The sequence below is a fragment of the Lagenorhynchus albirostris genome, chromosome 2 (genome assembly GCF_949774975.1).
Source record: "Lagenorhynchus albirostris chromosome 2, mLagAlb1.1, whole genome shotgun sequence".
NCBI lineage: Eukaryota > Metazoa > Chordata > Mammalia > Artiodactyla > Delphinidae > Lagenorhynchus > Lagenorhynchus albirostris.
The window spans coordinates 144,408,712-144,428,424 of record NC_083096.1 but is presented as its reverse complement, the minus strand read 5'-3'; the positions used below and the strand labels follow the sequence as shown (position 1 = coordinate 144,428,424).

The window sequence follows — 19,713 nt, the reverse complement described above, 5'->3', positions numbered from 1 at the left end:
CATCTGTTAGAGAAATTGGTTGTTTCCTCTTCTATGATCCCACTGCATTTACATGAACTTCAATTGCCACTGTTTATATATCTGTCTCACACTATACTTTGCAAAGGAATAGGACCCCATGCTTGCAACTTTAAGGGCCAGTGTGGTTACTGGCCTATAAGAGTTGTTACACAAATGTCAAGTGAATGAATAGACGGATGAAAGAAACAGTAATAGCCAAAGGTCAGCCATATATTAGACATTAGTCTAGTACAGACTACCTCAATCTTCAAAATAAATGTAGGAGTAACTATATTTGTAACTACTGACTCTTAGTTTTCACAAAACTCTGTGAGTATTATTTGTGTTTTATGGTTACAGAGACTGAGACCCAAAGGGTTTAATCAAGTTATTTGTGGTTAGTCAGGTAAGTAATGGAGCCAGGTGAGAGGAATAAGGAAGGAAAGAACAAAAATAAGGAAAAATAAAAATAATTTAAATAGAAAAACAAATAGAAACTAATTTCTAAGATGGTTGAAGAAGGTGGCATGGGAAGAGGGATATAGGCAAAGTTTCTTAAGGAAAGGTCTTGAAGAAAGGAGATAATTGCTATAGGTATTCTAGGTAGAAGGAACAGTATGATTAAATAACAGAGTGGAGCATGAAGTATGTCTGAAAAACAGCAAAAGGAATATTTAGCTAAAGTGGAGATACATGTGGTATCATACTCAATCATTTATTCAAGAAATATTTATTGAGCAATTACTCCAGGTCTGTATGGGAAAATAAACCTAGAAGGGAAGTTTCAGACTAAAGAATGAAGGTTTTAAATGACAGCATAAAAATCTGTACAGACATAAGCATGTATTGGGTTGCCATTGAAGATAAGTAAGGCTGAATGTGACTTGTTCTGCACTTCAGAAATATTAACCTTTCAGCAATGGATGGAATGACTATAGTAGAGGTTATGAGTTTACTTAGTAGGTAGGTAACTATAGCTTGGTAGGTATGTGGTAACAGGGAGAGTCCGTACTGGGACAGCAGCTCCTATAAAGTGGAGGGTGGGGATTTAGTATCAGGGGAATGTTTATAATTTGACACCTGCCAAACACAAATCATCAGGGAGAAGTTACAGGAGAAAATGGTCTCCATCAGAAGGATCAAAGTAGATGACATTTCCTCATTCATGAATTCTTTTTAATTAAAAAACAAAGGAATAAGTCATGTGTATGATTTTTTATTTTTATTTCATAGAAAAGCCACTGTATAATGATTCTGTTTATAAATGATCTCATTTTCAATGTGAAAATATTTAATATTTAGTAAGTAGCTTTGTGACTCCTAACACATGTCTAAAGACCTTTGGTCCTAAAATTCCGAATTTCTCAAATTCTGAATGAAGATTCCTTAGCCAATGATGGAACCACAGAAGCCCATTAGTAATCTCAAAAGAAAAAAGTGGGTGGGGCACAACAAAAAAGTATTAAAAACTGAAGGATTTTTCTTCCATTGTATAAGTATTATTAAAACCTGGAGTTTTAAAAGCTACATATATTCAAATTGTCTGCATTATAATAAGGTGCCTTGACATAACTCACAGTGTTAAAATTATTTCCACTCTCTGGAAACCAAGAGTGTCCTTGTTAAAGTGTAAAAAGATTTCGTCTGCTCGCAACTACTCGTTCTCACAGCGGAACTGTCACAGCATGAAAACATTCCCCCACTGGTGAAGCTTTAGATACCTATTTCTCTGGTGAAAGAGTGCAAAAGGAACTGAAAGAGTTATTGACAATTCATACAGTATCCCATATCCCATTAGAGTACAACTACAAGCAAAGAAAATATTTTAACTCTGAAGACAGATGGGGCAACAATGTTTTAAATGATTGTTAACTTCACTGAGTAGTACTGAAAATGTCAAGATTGTAGTCTATCAGGTCTGAAGGAGACTCAAGATTATACCAGAATCTACTTATAAGAAGTCTATTTCTTTGTCCTGTTTGCTAAGTCAAAGGTTAATGAGAAGTACATTGAAGAAAACACCTTCTGTGTTACTGCAAAGTTATTTCTCATGCAACATAAAAACGTAAATGAAAAAGTATTTTAATCTAGTTCTTCACTAACTTCCTTTAAAAAACAGCTTTATTTATGTATAATTTACATGCCATAAAATTTACTCTTTTTTGTGTGTATTCAATTCAATGATTTTTAGCAAATTTACAGAGTTGTGCAACCATCACCACAATCTAATTTTAGAACATTTCCACCATCCCAAACTATTAACTTTTTTTTTTGCTTGCTCTTCTTATTTTTTTAACATCTTTATTGGAATATAATTGCTTTACAATGTTGTGTTAGTTTCTGCTGTATAACAAAGTGTATCAGCTGTATGTATACCTATATCCCCATATGCCCTCCCTCTTGTGTCTCCCTCTCACCCTCCCTATCCCACCCCTCTAGGTGGTCACAGAGCACTGAGCTGACCTCCCTGTGCTATGTGGTTGCTTCCCACTAGCTATCTGTTTTACATTTGGTAGTGTATATATGTCCATGCCACTCTCTCACTTCTTCCAAGCTTACCCTTCACCCTCCCCATGTCCTCAGGTACATTCTCTACATCTGCGTCTTTATTCCTATCCTGCCCCTAGGTTCTTCAGAACCTTTTTTTAAAAATTAGATTCCATATATATGTGTTAGCATACGGTATTTGTTTTTCTCTTTCTGACTTACTTCACTCTGTATGACAGACTCTAGGTCCAGCCACCTCATTACAAATAGCTCAATTCGTTTCTTTTCATGGCTGAGTAATATTCCATTGTATATATGTGCCACATCTTCTTTATCCATTCATCCGATGATGGACACTTAGGTTGTTTCCATCTCCTGGCTATCGTAAATAGAGCTGCAATGAACATTTTGGTACATGACTCTTTTTGAATTATGGTTTTCTCAGGGTATATGCCCAGTAGTGGGATTGCTGGGTCAAATGGTAGTTCTATTTTTAGTCTTTCAAGGAACCTCCATACTGTTCTCCACAGTGGCTGTATCAAGTTACATTCCACCAACAGTGCAAGAGTGTTCCCTTTTCTCCACACCCTCTTCAGCATTCACTGCTTGCAGATTTTTTGATGATGGCAATTCTGACCTGTGTGAGGTGACACCTCATTGTAGTTTTGATTTGCATTTCTCTAATGATTAGTGATGTTGAGCATCCTTTCATGTGTCTGTTGGCAATCTGTACATCCTCTTTGGAGAAATGTCTATTTAGGTCTTCTGCCCATTTTTGGATTAGGTTGTTTGTTTTTTTGATATTGAGCTGCATGAGCTGCTTGTATATTTTGGAGATTAATCCTTCATCAGTTGCTTCGTTTGCAAATATTTTCTTCCATTCTGAGGGCTGTCTTTTCGTCTTGTTTATGGTTTCCTTTGCTGTGCAAAAGCTTTTAAGTTTCATTAGGTCCCATCTGTTTATTTTTGTTTTTATTTCCATTTCTCTAGGAGGTGGGTCAAAAAGGATTTTGCTATGATTTATGTCAGAGTGTTCTGCCTATGTTTTCCTCTAAGAGTTTTATAGTGTCTGGCCTTACATTTAGGCCTTTAATCCAACTTGAGTTTATTTTTGTGTATGGTGTTAGGGAATGTTCTAATTTCATTCTTTTACATGTAGTTGTCCAGTTTTCCCAGCACCACTTATAGTAACTTCTTGATCTAAGATATTTCTATCAATTCATGGAAGCCACTGGTATCTAAAGCTACTATATATTCAAAGCCACACAAATTTCTGCAACTGAGCAGGAAAAGCACAAACTAACCTCACTTTTAATGACCTTTATAACCAATCCTCTATGCTGGCACTGGGAAGAAAATGTTCAGGTGCTTTCTCTGAAAGTTAAACCATCCTAAATATTCAGTTATGGCACATAGTCTTGGAAAGAAATTAATTATATTTTTGTTGGTAACACATTTCAGGCTGTTTACACAGCTGACATTTCTCAGCTGTACCCAATTCATACCCTAAGCTGTGAGGACGATCTTATTTTGTAGCAGATGCCTCCACTTGAGTGATTTAAATAAGTATAAAAACACCATCATTGCCTGCAACAATATAGATTACAAGCACCAGCTTTATGAGTTTTTATAGTCCTAATGAAAGAAAGGTTTCATGACATTTCTTTGGCTAGAAACTCCTTAAAAGACTACAGTTTTAAGCAATTTTTGCCAAAACTCAAGCACTGGAGTTAGTGGATCTGCTATGGCACCGATTAAAAGCAGCTTGGCCCTAAACATCTTTGTTGTATCAATCATGAAGCTCAAGGCAACATCCTGCCAATGTGGCAACATATGCTCTGGGGAGGTATAGGCAGGCATCACTTGACAGGTTCTGGGACAAGGTGGAAATATGAAAAATGAGGCAATAAGAATCAAGCTTCTTAATGGAGATTCCCTCTTGTGTCTGCTATGACTTATAGTACCAGGTAGCATCACAGACTTCCATATGGTAAGTTTTAGATGCTTTCCATATTTTCCCATAGTAATGAAATTGCATAGAACTCTTTGGTAAAAAATTAAATAAAGATCATTAAAATGTGAGATCATTAAAATGTGAGACAGTGCCAACTCAAGTCAATGCTTTAACAACTAAAATGTATAAGGTACTATGTTACAAAAGAATTTATTGTATTTCACTGATTTTGCCTATCACTCTTGGAACTTGCTTCTGATAAGCCTATTTCAGCCTGGTTTCTACAGGTGTGGAGCCCAAGAGCAGCTGGCATTTCCAACCCTATTAAGACCCACATCTCTGGACCTTATTACCTTAAACCAGACAATTATTTTTGCTTCAAACTTTTTATTATAGAAATTTTCAAACATACATAAAACTTGAGAGAACAGTACAAAAAAATCAAATATACACATTACCCACCTTCAACAATGATCAACAGACAGCTAATTTGGATTTATCTATATCCCCACTCACTTCCCCAACCCCAGAGGTTATTTTGAAGCAAATCTCAGGTACCATTTCATTTACATAAACCAGTCAATTCCTGCCTGTGATCTCTTTCTGAGTTATGTTAATATTAATTATAATACTGACTCTCATTTACTGAGTGTCTACTATGAGGCAAATACTGTATATATATATATATTATCGCTAATCCTCATTACAGTTCTTCAGATCAGTGAGGTAACTGAAACTCAGAGAATTTAAGTGACATGCTCAATCTTAATTATTTTCTTCTATTAAAGTTATTATTTATTGTAGCAGGTTATTAGACAATGCTAAGAACATTTCTGGTTTCCTCACGTCTTCTCAGGTAAACAGAAAGCTATCATTTATGTATGTTACTCTCTTAATTTTATAAAAATAAATGTATCACATTTTCTATCAGTCTAATGGGGAAAAAACAAACTAAAAACAACAACCACATCATTACTACTTAGCCATGGACAACCAACCAATAACTCTAATGATATACTATAATGTCAATATTAAAATCAGTTGTTTATAAATAAATGTAACTGCCTATACACAAATAATTTTTTTCTGAAGGGTTCACTTAAAAAACAAATTTTGCTATCTTCTGATTATTTTTAAAGTTTCATAATCCATAAAACATTTTTCAAAGGCACAGTGTTTAGATTGTGGAATAATTAGACTCAAGTGACATCTACATAAACAGATTGTTCAAAAATGTTTCTGTCTTCCACAAAGAATTCCTTTAGATTAAAGTATATGATGGTAGTGCTGAGAGAGGAGTAGTAATTATTATCCAGATAGAAATGTAATATTTACTAGAAAATAAGAAAAAGGTAATTAAACTCTTGGCCATAATCATTACTTGGGTATTTATTGTTAGAAGATGTTTACAAAGTCTTAACATCTTTTTAGCCCTATTTACTTTAAAAATAAGACTTACTTCAAAATTATTGAAACATTCTAATTTTTTACTTTAAAAGAAAAATGGGTATCTGGTTAGAACAACCAAGATTATGATAAAAGTAGCCAAAATGGCCTCCTCAGATGATAAAATTTACTCTCTTGGAAAATAATAATCGCTGGAAACAGGACAGAGATAGGAAACATTTCAACATTTACAACAGGAAAATTATTATGAGTAGATGTAATAATAGTTAAAACTTACAGACTAGGTCTTTTCTTCCAGTTTTTTATGGTAGTGAAAATTATGAGTGTGTTTAAGAATAGAGTGCTATTAATATTAACTATAAAAAGTAACTTTTTAACGTACAGGTCTAATTACGGGAGATGCAGTTTTAAAATTAAATAAAATGATTAGGTTGATTTTGAAGTACCTGTAATTTAGGGAAAAAATTTTTGTGTTTGGGACATTTCATTAGTAATATCTGAATATCTGTATTTTTTTAATCAAGGAAAAATTTAAGTCAAATTAAGCAGCATCAAGTTCCTGATATTGATGTTGTAACATTACCAAGAGAATGCTGATATACTTGGCTTATGACACCAGTTCTGCAAGTGAACTCAAATTATTACAATTCGTCTTATCCTCAACATTATTTGATTTATAAAATTCTTCCAATGGATTCAAAGCATTTGATTCTGCTTAATATCACTGCCAATTAGACTGAAAGTGGCAAAAGAGAGAGGAGGATATAAAACTGCCAACTCAACTGTCACTTACGGAGTCATCTGTGGCAGAAGTTGGCCAGCCCTCCCATAACTGATGGCGAACAGGGATACTCGTAAGGTCATACACATTTCTCTTTACCTATAAAAAGAAAAAGAACAATTAAAATAGGGTTTCCACATGACTTATGTTAGTTGCCAGTCAATTTATGTGATACACTGTGTTTCCTCTGTTTTCGAGATTCAAAACAAGAATCTGAAACTAGAAAAACACAAATCATAAAAATTTTATTAAAAAATCTAAACCAAATTTAAACCAAGGTTAGATGAAATAATAGTTCAAGAAACAACCCCCCACCCCACCCCGCTGATTATTTTTATGTTCCTGGATGGCTTCAAGTTTCTTTTCAGTCAAGAAACTTCAGGTACACAGTTCATGTAGGACAGACTACATGACCTAATTTATAATTATACATTTTTATAATCTATTTAATTTTAACAATGACTCAAGATATGCAATGGTTCAAATAAAAGATACGTTTCTAGTTTCTAAGTGGGACAGAAAAGGATGTTAGTTTTTTTTCCAAGGGGGTGGAAGGAAAAACCTGAAGCTTCCTTCATTGTTTTATGTACGTTTCAAAGATATAACTTATTAATAAAGCAGCAAAGGGTTATTTCTTTGAAATCATTCCAAATTAGAAACTATTTCAATAGAATATTTATTAGCTGAGAGCCATCCATTAATATGCTATTTAGGCCCTTCCCCAAAAGAAAATATAGTAATGATAGTTTTTATTTTAAATACTGGTAAAGTTAAAAAACTGTTTCTCTCAAAAGTAACATTATACCTTTTAACTTTATTTGTTTGTTTGTTTATTTTTGGCCACACCCACGCGGCTGGTGGGATCTTAGTTCCCCAACCAGGGATCGAGCCTGCGCCCACAGCAATGAAAGTGCAGAGTCTTAACCACTGGACTGCCAGGGAATTCCCAATACCTTTTAACTTGAAAAGGAGAAGAGGTAAGTAATTTTTCAAAATAAAGTGTTGGAAGGTTAAACTCTTTTACCCAGTAATTATCATATCTTTCTTTAGACTTTTTTTCTAAATAGATTACAAAAATTCTCTTTCATTCCATATTTACAAATAAAATAAATTATCAAATCGTAAGAATGAAGAGATCATCCACCTTAGCTAACTCTTCAGGCTAGTTTTGGGGCTACCCTGCTGTAACAATGAAGCTAATTTTGAAATGCTGCACATAATAAGTTCTATAATGACTTCAATGTGGAAAACAAGCAGCATTCATTCATGTTTTTAAAATGCAGAAGTCTGAAATATCATGTTGTCCAATTACAGCATTTTGTATCACATTACTGTTTACTATACATAAACACATCTAAGTTACCCTTCCAGTGAAAGAGAGAAATATATTCACTGGGGAAAGAAAGAAACAAAACAAAACCCAGAACTTAATCTATTTTTATCTCTAATGTACACCTGTGAAAAACGACTTGGTAAATGAGAACTGAGGCGCTTGGGGGCATGGCTTGATCCCCACTCAATTCAAACACACAGCTTTTTTTTCACAGATTCTTAGCAATGGCCAGTCTACCATGCAGTATTTTGTTTATGGTCAGTCACATCAAGTTTGGAAATTTTCATTAGTCATTATCAACCCAACAATTTAACCAAATGCAATCTAACCTCTTACCACTTCCACTAGCTAGGACTATTCTGTCACGCTTAAACATTGGTGCTCTAGGGGGAAAGGTGTTCCATACACACAAAATATTATTATTATTGTTTATTAATAAAAAAGTGAGAGGACAGAAGGAGTATGAGGAAATTTGAGGCCTCAAGGCAAAAAATTCCTTTCTTAAAAGTTAGTTTTAATTATGTTGTCTAGATAAGCCAAGGGTCAGCAGCTATTTTGAAGGTAGAGGGGAAGGCAGGACAAATATTTACATCTGTTGGAAAGGTGGCAAGGCTACCCTTGCATTGGAGAATATACACAAATACTATGAGTTGAGTATATAAACAAATAACTCTGGAGTGAGATTCTTTAAATTCCACCTTAATTCCAAAACACAACAACACGGTATTATGAAATAAACAGTATTTTTCTTCTTTCATTAACTCATCTGTAACTGCGCTGAATGAATAACATTCCTTTGCTATTCTAAGCCTGAAAAGCATGTTCTGGCTATAGTGTTATGTTGGTATAAAGCACAACGCCAGACTGATGTGCTGAACAAAAGTGATCAAAGTTAGAGTAATGTTAGCCATTGCACAAGTATTTGGCTTCATTGTTCTCCCCAGAATGACATCTGTTAAGCAACTTGTCATAGAATAAACTGGTTAATGCAGAAAGAACTTGGCTGAGAGGGTACAACGTAAACCATATTTGGCTAATGTTTGATTGTTCCGATGGAAAAGCTAAATTCACAGCGTTTCTGAAAGTAAGCCAAAAGAACCTCGTGTTAAACCATAATCACTAAACAACATAAGTGAAAACAAATTAGTTTTTCAAAAATAATTCCATGTTTATCAGTGCTGAAACCACAGGCAGATTTTATCATTATATGGAAGAAAGACAAGTGATAAGACAGCAAAAGTACATAATGAATAATGGTCTTATTAACAGAGATTAAAAAATTCTACTGTCTTTATTGATGGTCTTATTTAATTAAAATTTTAAGTGACAATTCTGTAGGGAAGAAAAAAAATCAGAAATGTACACAAAGCAAAAGTAAAAATGATTCTTTTAAAAAATTAGTATTCTAGGAAAGCTGAATGACAAAATATAGCTAAGTATAAAATGATGCAGATGAATTTATGGTCATCATGAATCAAATGAAGGACACAGTTTTCTCAGAGAGAGAAGGATGGAGGAACAGAGGAGGGAGAGAAGAAGGACTAAAGGGAAGGGGAGAAAAGGGGGGCCAGGCGAGGGGGAAGGTTGAGAGACTGAGTGATTTGAGAGATTTAAGAGCACTTGAGAGAGGCAGAAAGAACACACATACAGGCTAGGATGCTGTAGCTGGCATGCCCAGCTGCAATTACTGTGCTACTTCTGATGGAGTTTCATCTTTAGAGATTTGTGTTAAATTCCAGTTAAGGACAAGTGGCACTTCACAGGGTAACATTTCCTAAGGGCCTTTTTGTCTTACATACTTTCTTTGATCAGCATTGGCTCAAGATTATGCTGAATCTTCATAATCTTTTCAATTCTTGTTATGCATTAAGCTCTAAATCTATGAGATTTTAGGCTGCTAAACTATGCAAATGTTTCAATTAGTTCTGAAAAAATTTAATAAATGCTTTGATTACCAGCTGAACATTAAAATTATGTTACAAACTATACTGTATTTGGATTAAGTGTTCTGGATTGACAATAGATTTTCCAGAGCTTATTTTCCAGATTTTCTAAAAGGACAGTTTCACTTCTCCCCCATTGCTTCATATAAGACAGTTGTTTGTGACTAAGAAAAAAATATTTGAATCAGATTACCTTGAAATAGTACAGAATTAATGCAGTATTGATTTATTTCCTTATATTTGTTTTTGTTGTTAATAAAACAATGTAAGCAATGATCTCCACTTCAAACTTCATATTTCCTCATTGTGGAAATTTCAATGATAAACACAGCACTGGGAAAAAGATCATTTTTTTATGACCTGCTCGAAATAAAATTATATAAGACATTCATCTCCCACAAAATTTTGAGTTCCATAAATTTTCAAACAGTTTTATATTTCAGTTAAATTTTATCAGAATTTCTTAGAAAAAAAATTCTTAGGAAGTTACTCTGCTAAAGGCCGAATTTTGAGGCTCAGATTAGCCTTAAATGAGCTGTCTGTAGCTATTCAAACTGAAAAATATAAAACTTGGTAGATAACTTTGTCAGCTATATTTTATAGCTAAATGTTGTGAGCTAAACGTTGGTCACACTATTGAAAAACATTTTAGGGAATTTTAAATTTCATTCAGGTATTATCCAAGTGAAAGCAGATTCTGATTATAGAAAAGCCACAAAGTTTGAGGTATTGTGGCATAATGAGAGGCAGAGAACTAGATTTCTAGTCCTAATTCTGCTGTTACTGTGGTGCAAGTTGGTGGAACCTGAGACCTAGTTTATTCAATATTCGAAAAGAATAAAACAAGATCACTACTGATTTTCAAAGCTCTAAAATTCTATGATTTTTTGAAAATATTGGAGTTAATCCCAGATACAGGAAAATAAGAGCTAAATATATTTAAGATAAACAAGTAAAGAGGGAAAGTTTAAAACCGTAAGACTAGAAAATGAAAGAAAAATAGTAAAGAGTGACTAATACAACATATCAAAAAGGAAAATTGCCAATAATTTCAGTTAAGAAATACAGATATAATAAACATTTTAAGTGAATTTTTTTTCTTGGATAAAGAAAAGTCTTAGTTTTTGCTTTTAATTACACTGAAAAGTCTAGATTTTTTTTTTAAAGAAAAGACTAAATAATACTCTTCTCCCAGGAGATCTCATTTAAAAATAAAACCTGTCATACTGGTTTTCCAAACAACTATTTCATCAACCAAACAGGCTATGGTTTTGCCAGAATACTACAGGCTAAGTGATACAGTTGTAAAGTTCTATTAATTTATTTCAACATCTTTAAAATTTTGAAATCTGGCCTATGACTTTTCACATATCAAATACTTTAATATGGCAAAAAATAGAAACCAAATATTTAATTGCTTAGAACAGTTATCAATTTGTTAGCACTCTAGTTTCTAGATTTTCTGAATTAAGAATACTATGACAGATTACAACCCTTACAAAAAAGCACCCTGAAACTACATATATGTATCTCATTCTCTTATCAGTCTTAGAAGAAAGAGGCCTTTGGTCATATTAGAACCCGAGCTTATCCAAATTTTAGAGTATCAAAATTTGAACTCCAAGTAATTCACACCATCAAATGATGCTCCAGTTAAGAGTTTGCTAAATAATAACTGCACTGAATAAATAAGTATTTGTGTGTGTGTGTGCGTTTTAAACAAGACATACAGACTAGGCTTAGTTCCAGTTTCTTAGCAATCACTGGTGCTCTGAAAGGCTTATAATAGTTAAGAAACCAATCACTTCTGATACAGACTGGGTTTTGAACACATACTTCATATCTAAGGACTTTTCTTTTTCTTCTTTTTTACATATTGTATACTCGTTGCAATTGCACATGGATTTGTTTTACTATGATGCAAGTTAAAACCCTCCTAAAAATCCTTCTTGAACAAAAACACTTGAAACCGGATGGTGCAAGGGGAATGAGAAGGTGGCATCAGTAATCAAATGTTAATTAGCAAGCTTTTTTTTCCCCCTTCCCTCAGGGCTGGCCTGTGTTGGAGAATTCAAATCAGAAATCAATGCTTCAAGTGTTTAACTATTACTTCTTCTCATTAACCATTTAAGAGACTCAGCAATTCTCTCCTCATAAAAACAGTAACTCGAGACATTTCTTTTTCTCAAATACCATCTTTCCAGAAAACAATGAGGATGTTGTTTGAAGAAAACTGTAAAATTGAAGTTGCTTTCAACCAGGCTTTAGGCTGCGTTCTGTTCTATTAAAACATTTTTTGGCTCTAACTGAATTCTTCATTCCAACAACTGTAACTAAGTTTTGCTTTGTACCATACTTTAAAAACTTATTTCACCTCTTACTTGTCTGCAAAGAAATCTGACAACTGGCATCTTAAGAGATTACTGGGAATGATGACAATAAAGCTAAGCAAATACGGAAACTAGTTTGAATGCATATAGTTAGAAATGGATTTTAGCCATCCTGAAAAACTACCAAGGAAAAGATTTAACACTTTCATTAGAAACATGGTTATATTCAGAATTTCCTATCCTAAAAGTTTGGTGTGGGTGAAAATGATATAAAAATTGCAATGTTAGATCATAAAGTAACTGAACTAATGGCCATAAATTTATTAAAATTAATTCATATCTTTAGTTAAAGGTTAAGCCTGGATTTTAAAAGAGAACTCTTAAAGAGTGAAGAAAACGTTTATAAATGAGCAAGGTTGAGTATGTTTCACAAATGGGAACAATTATTTTTCTGCATCTGTGGTTCTCAAAGTGTGGTACCTGGACAAGCAGTATTAGTATCACCTGGAAACTATTAGAAATGAAAATTCAGGGGACCTGTCCCAGGCCTAGTGCACTGGAAACGCTGGGACCCCACAATATGTGTTCTAACAAGCTCTCTAGGTAATTCTTACCAAGCCAAAGTTTAAGAAGCATTGTGTGAGTTATAGGCTCTCCTAGATAGCCATGTCTTTCTAACTTACTGATTCAAAAGTTCTTTGAACTCTTGCCTAAGGTAGCTAGTCCTTTTGAGAATGAACATGATTAATAATGATTTGTTAGGGAAATTCTAGAAGTGCTGTAATTTTTTCAATGATAAAGTGATTATTTTTAGTCTAAGAAAGTAATGAAAGATAGCACTACTTCACTACAGACTCCATAGCACTGAAATAATTGATAAATAATAATCTTCATCATTGAAAATCTGTGTTAATCTTCAGTTTTTCTGCCTTAAGTTTAAGTGTGATTGCTTTCTGGCTATAATATATATTTGGTATTACAGTAAAACTGCAAATCCACAATAAATGATCTATTGTCACACTAAATAAACTTGGAAGACACCTGTACCTATCAGCTGAATTGAGGAAATGTCCCTAAAGACCAGAGAACTGTTTGAAGCAAAGGAAAGACTAAACAGTTTTTGGTTTGTTTTTTTGGTCTCTCTCATAGGCTACCTGAAACAAGACCCAAAGGAAAAACAGTGGGAGGTTAACCTCATATCAATCAGTCAAGACCTTATCCTAGAAGGCAATATTTCCTCTCTATACTTTATGGAAACAGTGTAAGAGCAAAGTTTTTCCAACAATGGCCTAATAGATACCATAGAAGCGAATGTTTTTTATTGTCCACAATGAATCAAACATCAGTCACTCAGTCACTCATTAAATGCTCTTAAAACTTCCCCTTTTAGAATCAGGTAAATTAATTTATAAGTCCTTCCACAAAGTAAAACACTAATTAAGTCAAAAGTCGATCCTAGGGACTTCCCTGGTTGGTACAGTGGTTAGGACTCTGTGCTCCCAATGCAGGGGGCCTGGGTTCAATCCCTGGTCAGGGAACCAGATCCTACAGGCATGTCACAACTAAGAGTTTGCATGCCACAACTAAGGAGCCCATGAGCCACAACTAAGAAGCCCATGTGCCGCAACTAAGGAGCCCGCCTGCCGCAACTAAGACCCGGAGCAACCAAATAAATAAATAAATATTTTTTTAAAAAGTAAAAAAAGTAAATCCTAGAAATAACTGGAACAATTATAAGAACATTTTTAAGGAGTTTTACTTTAACCTTAAACCATTTTATAAAGTTCAATTTTATGTACAACTTTAAAAATTGGTCACATAAACCAAGAAATACTTGTATACCAGAAGTACTTTGATTTTTAAGTCTGAATTTTAGTAGACAAACCATTTGTTATAATGTCAGAAGCGGTATACAAGTTAATCTTAAGGACAGAATAGTACATGTAAGCCAAATATTTAGCTACAAAGATATTCACTGCAGTCTTATCTCTCTCTCTCTCTCTCTCACACACACACACACACACAGACACACACACACACAATCGGCACAAATTTAATATCCAGTAATAGGCTAAATCCAGTCTGCTGTCTGTTTCTGTAAATGAAGTTGTATTGGAACACCACTACCTCCATTTGTTTACATACTGTCTGTGGATGCTTTTGTACTACCATGAGGGCACACCTGAGTAGATGCAACAGAGGTCACATGCCCTGCAATACCTAAAATATTTATTATCTAGCCCTTTGCAGAAAAAGTTTGCTGACTCCAATGGAGAAGAATATTTAATAATGTAAAAAGTTGTTAAATATTAAAGAAAAACCAAGTTACAAAATTATGCCCATTTCTGTTTATTGTTATACACATATGTATATGTACATATGTATGTACACTAAATATATGCACAGAAAAAAGATATAGAACAAATGTTAAAATTTGTTCCCTCTGCATCATGGGATTATGACTATTATTTTCTGTGTATCTATCTTTTCTAAGTGTCTATTACTTCTGCGGTAAGAAAATTTTCTTAAAAATTTTATTTTCATTCAAAGTAAAGATATGTACATGGAGTCAGAACAACCTGGTGTTCACTTCAGCTGTGCCACTAACTATCTGAGTGACCCTGAGTAGAGGAAAGGGAAAGGAAAGAGAAAGGCAACTGAACATTTATTGAGCATCTTCTATAGACCAGGAACTAGGTTTTATGTTAACATATCCTCACAATAAACTTTTACATGTACTATTATCTTCGTTTTACAAATAAGGAAACTGAGGCTCAGAGACAATAAATAATTTGCCTAAGGTTACTCCAGTTAGTAAATGGTGAAATTTGGATTTAATTGAGTTCTACAAGACTCTAAAGTCTAGATTCTTTTATGACTATGACATATCTTCTCTGAGCCTGAATCTCCTCTTCTATAAAATAAACGGTTATTATCTTTAAAGTTTTTCTTCACCTGACACTTTTATAATTGTAACGGGTAAGAATTTTCCATAAGACTCATTACCCTTACTCTGAACGGTGAGCATTAACTGGTAACAAGTAAGAGTACGAGTGACCAATTATGGGTGAACACTCTGTCAAGAGAGTAACTGAGCCTCTTCATACCTGTTGTGCTGTAACAGGCAATGAAGAGCAGTTACAGGCTGTCAGTTTTGTACTTTAAGTGCTGTTAGAGGAAGGACAACTGCAAGACTAAATAGCAACTTGTTATTGTTTCAATGACTGAATGCTGCCTTCACAGTAAGAGGGTTCCTGGTGTCACACACAGCTGGGAAAGAAATAGCAAGATAAAAAATTTTCAAGTAAAATAAATCAAGGTAAAAGGAGAAGAACAGTTAAAACAGTAAATAAACTTTATCGTGTGCGGGTTAGCAAAGGCTCTTCCTTGTATATACTTTTGCCCAATGCCGTCTGAGTCTCTACCCAACACTAATGATAAGAGTTTCGTCTGGAATAAAAATATAGGAAGACATTCACACTATGGGCCTGCTGCTTCTACTTTGCCAATATACAGTAAATCAATTTGCCCCATCTTGTTATTCCAGTTTTCCCTCTCTCAACGGTTGGGCACTGTTGCGAACCCCTCTTCTGTGCTTTTGATTTGCACAAGTGAAACCCTGATCATATATCTGTCTTATTTGCAACCTCTTTAAGTTCTAAAATAAAATTGCATCTATAAGGAAGACGATGTAGGGCAATGCCATTAATCTACTCTGCTAATTTGTTTTTCACAGAACTGTATTTTCTTTTAAATTTTACACACACACAGACAAATTAAACTACTTGCCTTGCAAATGTCATTCACTTAGTTAATGCCTAAGTCAGGATGATAATGCAGATTTTAAAAAATTCTTAATCCATTTCTTCTTTCCTCGTAAGAATTTTTTTCTTTCCCTTAAAGGACCATTGCTTCTATAGAAACTTCAAAATCTTTCAGATGCTGGCAGTCTTACTGATTTTGGTGAAGACCCATCTTTATATTTTGACGAAGACTGTGTGTATCCTTCCCCACTCTGGTAGCACCACAATGATGCTCAGACATAATGTTTATGTTTGCTTTGCTGCTGTCTGTTGCCCATCCAGGCTTTTGCCTTTCTCTGAGATGTTGAAAAAAGTGGTGGGAACCATCAGCAATGGAACCTCAGTCTATAATCAGGTCTCTAATAATTTTATCTTTTCTTGTTAACAAAAAAATGCAAAAAACAAAGACAACAAAGGGACTTAGTGTGGGGGTCTGCCATGAATACTAAAGTGCCTGGGGGTGTGGCTCATCAAGTGAAAATAAACCATTCAAGTCACCCACATCAAGGAGAAAGTTTGGGAACAACTAGGCCAGTGTTTGCATTTGGGGCCCTGGAGTCAGGAGAGTTACATTTCCCTTCCCTCTGCTTAAACAAGGCACCAAAGACAACCTACTTAACCTCTCCTTTTGGAAATATTAAGTAGTCTCCAAAGAAGAGCCCTGAGAGATATTTAAAAGTGTGTCTGGTCAGGTTTTCTGCTTTTAACTTGCTACTTTCCAAGATCAGCTTAATTTTAGCATTACTCTCTCTGAGATAAATGTGGGTGGAAGGGCAGGAAGGATATCTTAAGAAAAGTAGCTGCCTTGGCCAAGAGCAAAGTTATAATAAGAGGATAACCACCAAAATTACGTACCTAGTTAATTTTAGGTGAATGAGGTAGAGTTGGAGACTGGTTCCAAATGACAATTTAATTAAACCTTTCAAAGTGAATTGACACCATGAACGAAAGTCTAATACTGTACACTAAACCCTAACTAAGGACTGATGATGCCAATGCTCAGAAGCTCCACACAACTGGCTTTTAATTGAGGCAGTTAAATCACACCCCAAAGGTTTTACTGTTAGGACTGGCTCTGAAATGAAAATACAGCTGATTTATAAAGAAAATAACAGGAATACCTTAGTATCACCTCTTAATGTATTATTAAGATCAGAAAAAATTTTAATCACATGATTTATCAAATAAGCAGGCATTCTAAATAAACAGCCTGAAGTCTCCTGTTAAAAAAAATTACTCCTATTTATTCATTAACAAAGCTATTCCTTAGCTCATCCCTGCCATAACCTACTCTATTCAAAACCATATGGGAAAGGACATTAAAAAACCGCCACAAACCATGGACTTCTGGTATTAGTGCTACACACTGCATACCCCTATTCATTATTCTACCTCCCTTGTTTAATCTATCATTAAGATTCAGTGACCCTACACTAAATTTAAAGCAGATCCTTCCTTCCTCCCATGCCTAAATTCACATACTTTTCTAGTTGGGGATGCCCTCAAGTATTAACAACTCTACGGGGTTTCTCTAATCTCAGCTCTGAACTATGTCATGCTATAGAACCAAGAAATTGCTGTTTTACATCTCTAACTATGAAGGCTTCCATAAAAAAGGTCCATATAATTTACTTAATAAGATAAAGGGGGGGAAAATCACCATTTAATAAGTATTTTTTTCATTGTATATGGTAAAAAAGGCACATGGAGACATTATCATATGTTGTGTTGTCTTAAAAGTGAATAATACCTAAAGGCATTACTTCAACTGTATTCATCACAGAATTTAGAGTCTTAAATAATGATGAAAATGGCAGGTGTTGACTATCTTAATATATGGAAAATAGAAACATTGTTTTAAATATATAGTTGATAACCATTTTGGGGAAAAGAGATTTCAAGAAGTTAAGCAAAGTAGTATTTCTAAGACATATTAAACTTCATTTTCAAATTACAAACAAAAAAATCTAATGTAAATGTGGCAAAATAAGGGATAAGGAATTGTGTATATGATGGCCTACCAGCTGCTAAAAGAACTTTCTGTGATGACAGAAATGTTCTATATCTGTGCTGTCCAATAGGGTGGCCACTAGTCCCATGTGGCTACTGAGTAATTAAAACACAGCTAGTGTGACTAAGAAAAATGATTTCAAACTTTATTTCACTTTAATTAATTTAAATTGCCACATGTGGCTAGTAGCTACCCTACTGGATAGTGGATTAAAATGAAGAAAGTAGAGAATATACAGCAACACAAAAATATACCACTGCTGTTTACTATACTATATATACACGCTATATATACTATGTATACTATATATACATACTATATACTTAAACATGCTTCAACTCATTATTTCTTTATAGTCCTTGAGACACAAAGAAGAAATATTGTGCTAAATTAATTTTTCATACTTATTCTTTCATCGTTTTTAATAGGAACTATATGCACTAATTCCACATAATTAAAGGAATAATGATAGAATACACGTAATGATACCTTACTTGAAAAAAAAGAAAAAGAACAATAATGAACTATAACATATTATAATAATTAAATATCCAAGACAGTAGAATATTCTTTAGTTAAAAATGTAAGCTTATAACTTACATAGCTGCCACATTATATGGGTCTAATTATTCATCAATTCATGCATTCATATATAAAATGGTTACCTGGGAATGACTACAATGATTTAGATGTTACTATAATAACATGTTTCCTGTACACCTGGCAGTTTTTTTTTTTATTTAAGTGTGTGATGATTCAAAATTAATTCCTTCTTTTGGGCCAAGGTCCCTAAAACAGTCATAGAAGCAGAGCTGGAAAGACAGGTGTAAGGGATGCTACAGCCACTACCAGTCTCATATGCAGTCCCTTATTGATTCAATAAGTTCTTACTGAGCATCTATTACTTAAGTGACTAAAATACAGCAAAGAAAGTGGGGAGTAGACGAGATACAGATTTCTACACTCCCTTAAGGAACCAATCTAGTTGGGAAGAAAATGAATGAATTGTTATTTACAACACACAAACACTTGTTATAGGACTTTTATTTTAAAGGTAATGTAAAATTTTTATTTTAAAGGTAAAATGACTGAATAAATGAATGAAAAAATTACAGATAGGACTGAGTTAAGAATTAAATATAGGGCTTCCCTGGTGGCGCAGTGGTTGAGAGTCCGCCTGCCGATGCAGGGGACACGGGTTTCTGCCCCGGTCCGGGAAGATCCCACATGCCGCGGAGCGGCTGGGCACGTGAGCCATGGCCACTGGGCCTGCACGTCTGGAGCCTGTGCTCCGCAATGGGAGAGGCCGCAACAGTGAGAGGCCCGCGTGCCGCAACAAAAAAAAAAAGAATTAAATGTAAAACTTTTGCCTCCTTACAAAAGCCATTTCATCTCTTTATTAGTGCTAAAAATTAGGGTGACAGTAAAATATATTTTAAAAGAAATACATAATGTACTGTTAACAAAGTGCTAGAAGAATTTCTCACTGGACTTATCAGTATAAGCAACTAATAAACCTGGTCTAAGTTTAACAAGTACATTCACTGAATGCTAATAATTCATGAGCATTCATTCAGCTGTCCAGCCGGTCAACAAACATTTATTGAGTGTGTCTACCAAAGGAAGGCACTATTTTGTAGTAGTGACTAAAAAGACATGACTAA

General features: G+C 34.3%; 1 protein-coding gene across 2 annotated transcripts in view; it reads right to left on the bottom strand.

Annotated features, from left to right (window-relative positions):
* FAF1 (Fas associated factor 1) overlaps positions 1–19,713 on the bottom strand; it is a 493,047-nt gene that overhangs the window by 179,569 nt on the left and 293,765 nt on the right. For both annotated transcript variants that reach the window (XM_060140108.1, XM_060140109.1), the window contains one exon: positions 6,642–6,728. In XM_060140108.1, the coding sequence (XP_059996091.1) occupies positions 6,642–6,728 (87 nt within the window). The remainder of the gene's footprint in view (positions 1–6,641; positions 6,729–19,713) is intronic.